General features: G+C 47.9%; 4 protein-coding genes across 4 annotated transcripts; all 4 read left to right on the forward strand.

Annotated features, from left to right (window-relative positions):
- Nucleotides 1-62: 62 nt before the first annotated feature.
- HD556DRAFT_1431467 (uncharacterized protein) lies at nt 63-3,115 on the forward strand (the record flags this gene model as incomplete). The annotated part of the gene is made up of 11 exons (XM_041305021.1): nt 63-305; nt 422-617; nt 682-881; nt 933-1,129; nt 1,183-1,384; nt 1,454-1,611; nt 1,701-1,755; nt 1,803-1,982; nt 2,036-2,245; nt 2,300-2,614; nt 2,672-3,115. The coding sequence occupies 11 exons, from the start codon at nt 63-65 to the stop codon at nt 3,113-3,115; spliced, it is 2,400 nt and encodes a 799-aa protein (XP_041161968.1).
- Nucleotides 3,116-3,992: 877 nt separating this feature from the next.
- On the forward strand, nt 3,993-4,537 carry HD556DRAFT_1441752 (uncharacterized protein; the record flags this gene model as incomplete). The annotated part of the gene is made up of 2 exons (XM_041306343.1): nt 3,993-4,175; nt 4,235-4,537. The coding sequence occupies 2 exons, from the start codon at nt 3,993-3,995 to the stop codon at nt 4,535-4,537; spliced, it is 486 nt and encodes a 161-aa protein (XP_041161969.1).
- A 27-nt stretch (nt 4,538-4,564) lies between these two features.
- On the forward strand, nt 4,565-5,826 carry HD556DRAFT_1441753 (uncharacterized protein; the record flags this gene model as incomplete). The annotated part of the gene is made up of 5 exons (XM_041306344.1): nt 4,565-4,594; nt 4,651-4,911; nt 4,971-5,099; nt 5,158-5,665; nt 5,720-5,826. The coding sequence occupies 5 exons, from the start codon at nt 4,565-4,567 to the stop codon at nt 5,824-5,826; spliced, it is 1,035 nt and encodes a 344-aa protein (XP_041161970.1).
- Nucleotides 5,827-6,369: 543 nt separating this feature from the next.
- On the forward strand, nt 6,370-6,576 carry HD556DRAFT_1190621 (uncharacterized protein; the record flags this gene model as incomplete). The annotated part of the gene is made up of 2 exons (XM_041296161.1): nt 6,370-6,440; nt 6,498-6,576. Coding segments are annotated over 2 exons (150 nt in total), but the record flags the coding sequence as incomplete, so codon positions are not given.
- Between the last annotated feature and the right edge of the window lie 825 nt (nt 6,577-7,401).

Below are 7,401 nucleotides of genomic sequence, written 5' to 3' on the forward strand. Positions count from 1 at the left end.
GCATAGCCAACAGCCAGCGACATTCTGTTGAACCGCAACCTGCAATACCTCCTCCACAGCCCATGGAATTCAAAACAATGTATCATCCTTCTGCTGGTCGTGAACCACTCCTTCAAACGTTTGAGGAGTTCGGCGTCAATTCGCATCCTGAGGAAGAGCTCCCTGTAGATGAAGAGCCCTGGCGTCCTTTCTGTTCCCGCGGCGACTTTGAGTTTGCGGAGATCGCACTCAATGCCGCACTCAATAAATCACAAATTAATGCGCTCCTTGCGCTCATTGGTCGCATATCGAGAGGAGAGAGCCGGGTAACTTTTTCAAATGATAATGAGCTGTGCAAAGCTTGGGAACACGCAGCTGCTCAGGTGACGCCGGTATGTCATTAATAAATCTCACATTTTGTATGATATATGTTGTGAATTAGTTTGTAAAACACGACATCACCGTTCCTTACAAAAAAGAACAACGAGTGTATGAGACTCATGCGCTGCCTCTGTGGGACTGGGCTCTTGATTTGTTAGCTAATCCGCTGCTTGCTCCGCATTTTGTCTGGGATGCACAACGAGTTTTCAAGCACAACGGCAGGGAGGCTGAACACTTTTACAACGAGCCTTGGATGGGTGATCGATGGTGAGACGTCCAGGCATGTAATCTTTGTTAATATCACTATCTACTCTCACTCAGCATCAACAAATCAGAGTCGCCTTCCAAGTGACATTAAGGCTGCTCCATTCTGCTTCATCCTGTATGCGGACAAGACAAGACTGTCGTCCCACGGTACAGTAAAGGGATATCCTGTCGTGGTCCGTTGCGCGAATTTGCCAGTTGGCATACGGAACGGAGAGGGCATCGGCGGTGGCCGTGTTGTCGGGTGGTTGCCAATCGTACATCAACATTCTGATTGAATCTTCTGACGTGACTCATTATAGTTGCAGGTATCTGAAGATGCAGACGAAGAAGGCAAGCCAGGCTTCGTAAACCTCAAGCGCGTCATATGGCACGAGGCATTCTTAAAACTGTTGGAACTGGTCGCGCAACACTCAAAGTCTGGTTATTCACATACTTGCTATGACAAGATCGCACGCTGGTTGTTTCCCATTATTCTGATACTTTCTGCTGATTATGAAGAACAGTAAGTTCTATATTCTTACACATGTCCGCAATCTGATATTAGACTGTTTTTAGATGTATGATGTCTCTCATTTGTGGCCACCATATCAAATGTCCCTGTCCAGTATGTCTTGTACCGCTCGAAGAACTTAGCGAGCTATCAAAGACGTTTGCATTTAGAACAGTGGAAGAAGCAATAGCCGCACTCAATGTTTACAAGGTCAGCAAAGCTCGAGGCGAGGAACTACTCAAGGCATTAGGATTGCGTGCTGTCGCGGTAAGTTATCGGCAATATTCACTCTCTCGTTTCGCCTCCATGTTTTCGTTACTAATATCTCATCAACAGAATGTTTTCTGGCTCATTGCGCACTCTGACCCTCATCAAGTCATCAGTTTTGACCGCCTTCATGCCCTCCATCTTGGTATGTGGAGGCACCTACTCGAGGAGTTGAAGAAAATCCTCAAAGCGCTTGGACGTGATGAAGAGTCAAAGGTCGAGAAACAGTAAGTCATTCACATCGTGATTCTCATCAACTCATGACCTTCGGTAGGGTTGCTAGTTTCCCTTGATGGCGCAATCTTAATCATTTCAGCACCATCATCCACATTACCTTCAGTGATGGTAACAAGATGCAAGATCTATCCAAGGTACGTATCATGAGGCTTTTGGCTTTCTAATACTAACTGACGCGCAGCAAGCCTTCTATTCTGCGGTAAACGTCTTGAACCAGAGGACCAGCCCAGAAGGGTATAAACTTCTTCGCGTTATTAGTAGCTATCTGCAATTGGATAGCTATATTGGTCTCGATGTGCATACGTCAAGCACACTGGCAGCAATTGATGCTGAACTACTCGTTTTTGATAGCGCACTCAAGGTAAATGTTTTGTTCATTCACTTTTTAGATAGATTGTTGATCACACATTCTAGGAATACATCGAATGTGCTCTCAATTCTCCCATCGTAGGTCTCAAGCTTGACTGGGACTTTCCAAAGGCGCATCTCTGGCAGCACGCAACTAGGGGCATCCGAATGAAGGGTGCAGTACACAACTACAGCACCCGTCCGAATGAGAAGCTTCATGGCCCCCTCAAAGAGGCCTACGAGCGCCAGTCAAATGGAAAGGACGTCGCTGACCAGGTATGTTTCTAACATTATAGCATCTGATGTTCACTCATGTAAAGATCTTGTTAGATATTGCGTGTTGACACGCGCAAATTCGCAGCCAAAATGTTGAGAGCGCACGTGGACGTGCTTGACGAGCGGCGCACATTGGCAGGAGAGGGCAATGATGACGATAAAGACCCGAATCCTGTTGCTTTTGAGGGGCACATCAAACTTGGTTCGATGCAACAGCCTGTAGCCATCCAAGACATCGAGACCCATGGCGGCCAATTGGATCGTGCGTTTCAAGGCTTTCATAAGAAGTTTTCCGATTTTATCAACAACTCATTACCGACGTATGGATATCGACTGGAAAGATGGGTCACCATACCGACAAACTTCTTGGTGAGTTGATCTTGTTTTAGTATGTGTCTTGTACTGATTTATGTATTTCTGAACCAGATTCGTGAACATCGCTTTCTCAAAGTTCACTACGAGTCTACCATCGACTGGAAGCAAACTACCGACTACCTTCGATGCACTCCAGGCTTCCATGGGCAACCGCGCTATGACTGCGCACTTATACAACTCGCCCAGGAAGTATCAGTGTTTGTTCGCCTTGTTTTCATATTCAGTTGTCAGCTTCTGGATGTTGGTTCCTTCGAGTTTGCACTGGTTCAGCCATTCACTGCTGGCATTGGTGCTTCTCGCAGGTCGGACCGTGATCTACGACTTACTCGTGTCAAAGCTGTCCCAAGGGCAAGTTCGATCTTCGTTCCAGTCCAGTCTTTCATTCGTGGCGCTGTTTGTTTCCCTGATCCTGATCACCGAGATGAATTCCTCGTGGTCGACCACATCGATAGTGACATGTTTGTGCGCATGAAGTCACATCCAGCATGCCAGTGACCAGCTCCAATGTCTCCTTACTTCACCTCTATCAGTCTGAATCAGAACTACAGTGTCCAGATATGTATGTAGATCTCTCTTTTCTTAACATCATCTTGTCTGACTGCACTCAGCTCCACTCTCCCATATCTCCAACGACACAGCCATCTCCTCTGCCCGCACCATGCACACCAAATCCATACTCAGCTCCGCTCTCCCATATCTCCAACGACACAGCCATCTCCTCTGCCCACACCATGCACACCAAATCCGTACTCAGCTCCGCTCTCCCATATCTCCAATAGTTCTTGCACCATGCAAGTCTATTTACTGGACCACCACAAGACACTCTTGATTCGTGTCACAGGGCCTCAAGACCCGTGCTTCGCAAGCGACGTCATCCGATAAGCTTTTGCGGTTGCAGAACGAGTTGACGCAGGGTCTAGAGCTCGCTAAAACGCTCCTTTCTCGAGAAAATCTCAAGCATGACTACACGCAGCAAACACAAGTTTCCCTCGTTGGGCACTAAAGAGGACGAGGAGCTTCTACTTGACAAAGAGAGAGTAGCAAAGAAACCCAAGATCGAATCCAATCGTATCACTGGACTCAAGATACGTACGAGAATCTGTCCCACTGTAAGTCCAAATTGTCGTGTTCATTAGTCATTTGATAGTAATCGGTACTGAAGTTAAAGTACCTGCAGCTTTTATTACATGTCGACTTTGCCAAGGCTGAACTAAACACGCCGCATGTCAACAGCAAGGACGGCAAGATGCTGCGGAGCAACTGGCCCTGTGCAGGGTCACGTCTTTATAACATGGAACCAGGCAAGTGAAATTGTCGTGTCTCATATCTCCACTGTTCAGACTTAAATTTCTTGTGTCTTAGTTTAATTGTCATGCCCCAGGCTGGATATTCCTCAGATGACATCACAGCAGAACTCGATGCTATTGAGGATACTGAGTCCGAATCTGGAAATGATGAGCAAGACAACGAGTTTGATGCCCAGAGCGATCTCGACACCCTGAGGATGGTCTTGACAATGCCTCAGCCTGACGCGCCCATGCACGAAGTCCGCAGGGTGAGTTCACTCATGCTGCCATTCTCTTGGTTCGGTTGATGTAGCAGTTGAATCTCTAGGCACTAGAAGTGGCGCAACAAACATATACTGCTGTTCGGTCTGAGTTGCGTGCTCTCAAGAAAGACCACGCTATGCTCCAGGCTGCTGTCCCTGCATGCAGCCGAAACCGAGTCCTTAAGAAGACATCAACCATCGACAATGACATCGCCCGTGCGGGCAAGATGTACGCCATGCTCAACTACTTTTGGGTCATGAGCGGGCTCTTTCCGACAAAACCCCAGCCAGACATTGATCCACGCAGCGACACACGTTGGTCTTCACCTGAAGCGAAACTCAATGGTGCGATGGCTGAGCTTTATTAGTGCATACCCAAGGCTTTGCATAAACCAATGGAGACCTACCCACAGTTTGGATCAGTGGTATGTCCGATTCTCCCTCTGTCTGCGCATCAACACTTATGTATGAGATACTCTAGTTTCATGCTGCGGTTAATTCCGAGAGGTCGAACATACTGCATAGTCTCAAGGACTGCGCCAGTTTGATCTTCTCTTCGTTAAAACTCGACCCGACCGTCTTCACTGACGAGGCTGCCAAAAAGAAGGAGAATGCGCAACTCCTTGCTCTCTTAAAGAAGGATGTCGGTGGCAAAAAGTATACATGTCTAGCCCCCATTCTGTTCATGGATCCTTCTGCTCTAGTTCCAGACGCCTTCCTCAAAACACCAGTCATGGCCAAGGTGAGTGATGTATTCAGCTGCTGTCCAAGCAGTACGTTAGGGCTGACTCTGTCCCTCAGATCATCCGAGTTGAAATATTCGGGAAGGCTTCGCTGTCTGGGAAGACCAAAGGTCATCCGAAGGCCAGGGGTCAGCGTTGGTCTACGCAGTGTGTCACAGAATGTCTGATCGCAGGTGCTGCTATTGTGGTGAGCGCATTATAATCTTCTGACTTTTGCATGCATGCTGATCTCGTCTCGTTCTCAGGCGCGTTTCTTGTTAATGCATGATCAAGAGCTCACAGCAACCGGACCAGCCACGAAAATTGATTATGCGCAAGACTTTGATTTTTACTTGGAGCGACTATTCAAGCGCAGCCCATGGGCTACGAGTGTGATCAACTATTACAACCAGGAGGTTTTCGGCACGAGCTCAGTCCTAGCTACTAGTGGTACCCCTACTCCACCCTCTGCCTCCCAACCTCACACCTGGGAAGACGACTTCTTACAGCAGTTAGAAGATCCTGCCTCCGCACCACAAACCATCCCCATTCCCGCACCACAACTTCTGTCATCTTCACACATCACTTATGCTCCGACTTCTGCGAGTCGTGCTGACATGAATGCAGTCGCCACTGTCAACTACCAGACTGCAATGTCTATCAGAAATCCGGGAGGGCCCGCCACCACCACTCAGCTCCAACTCAAAGTTGACATTGGTGAGCTCTCGCTGGATGGCGCTAGAACTGACTTGGCGCCATCTGCATCCAAGGGTGGTAGGGTGTCTGTGGCTCAACGTTGAGTTACCGCTCAGGCTGCTCAGACTCCAGTGGACTTGGACGTGGTCCCTGTTGTTCCTTTGGCTCCTCCTCCAGCACTCAAGCGTGTTACACGCAATGGTGGTGCCAAACTGAGGAAGGTGTCGGGGAGGAAGTAATTTTAGTGGAATCTGAGTCTCGCTTTATTAATTTGTTGAACCTGTCGCCCTCTGATTTGTTTACATTTACCTACAACTATAAATGCTAACTCCAGCTTACCCATTGTCACCTTCCAACAGCTATTAATTCTCGGACGCCCCCACCCAACAGCACATTGCACATCTCTTGATTCAGCATTTAAATGATTACTAAGTCGTAAAATTGCATCCCAATTAGGGTAGTATAATCACAAGGCCAAACAAGTTGAGCTCTATTCTGATCAACACTTCTATTGAGTCTTCTTTCATTTCAACCATTTCCACCTCTGAACAGACGTTGTCATCAACTCCGAAGATTCCGTCGACTACTCGACTCTTATTTATCTCAATCCATGCATTAATACCAACTCTCTCTCTCGAGGCAATTCAATGCTTGTCCATTGAAATCAAGTCTATCAATATGGTGCGTCGTCAATGTTAAAATTTTTCTCCTTCTCAACGACGAGGACATCTCGATCCCTAGCCACAGTTGACCACTTCTGCCTCCTTGTGAGTAGCGCGCAGTGCTACAACTGTCACACGACTGCAACTCCTCTGCGGAGGAAGGACGCTGAAGGCAAGACCGTTTGCAACGTGTAAGTTCTCATTTGTTGTTCCTTCTATATTCGTACCAATATCTTATATACATGCAGATGTGGCCTCTACTACAAGCTTCACAGCTCTGCTCATCCCATTAGTATGAAATCTGATATTATTCGGAAGCGCTCTCAACACGACGCTCATGTTACAATAACATGTAACCGAGAACCCCTCGTACGAAGGTCATCCTGACCTTAGCCCCTATCCCGCCATATGCACCGTCTTGGAAGACTTACCGACTCAACGGAGACACGTAGAGATACTTAGAATGGCCTGGATGCCGTTAGATGACCTAGACCAGCCTAGGCAACATCTGGATGGACCTAGAGGTCCTCGACCCGGATCATGGAGAAGCTCTGCTTCATGGCCAGAAGAGAAGCCGCATGCTGCAGCATGCGCAGTTAGACTTGAAGGCACGCTTCGCCTCAAGGACTGATAGAAGAGGCATGATATGCCTCATGTATAGATAATCGCCTGCATGGCATCTGATAACATGCCCGTGTATGGATACACTCATACTTACCTACCGAACGTAGTATTGGTCTGTGCACACGGACGACAGTATATAGAGCAGACAGGATCATGTATTTCCGTACTTGATTCTACTAGGTTTTCCCCAGAACTTCCTCTGAAAGACAGTCCCAGTCCTTCAGTCTTAGTCGCACCTAAAGGCAAGCTGACGCTACCTTTAGTCGTATAGTTCTGCTAGCCCTACAGCTTGACGAGCCGCCGCACTTACCAAGCTTGTCGGAGGATACCTTGGCATTCCGCCGAGCTGTGAAACCGTCTCTCCAGTAGCGAGCCCGCTATCTGATTAGGCATTCCGCCTAGGGAGAGCTCGACCTTTCCTAGTCGTAACAGCTCGTGCGCTCTCCCTCCCCCTCTCAGATGTATCAATCCAACTGTCATCCGTCCCTGTAACTGACCAACTCAAAGATTTCCTTCACGCAACCTCAC

The sequence above is a fragment of the Suillus plorans genome, assembly GCF_016647745.1.
Source record: "Suillus plorans strain S12 chromosome Unknown HD556scaffold_19, whole genome shotgun sequence".
Lineage (NCBI taxonomy): Eukaryota > Fungi > Basidiomycota > Agaricomycetes > Boletales > Suillaceae > Suillus > Suillus plorans.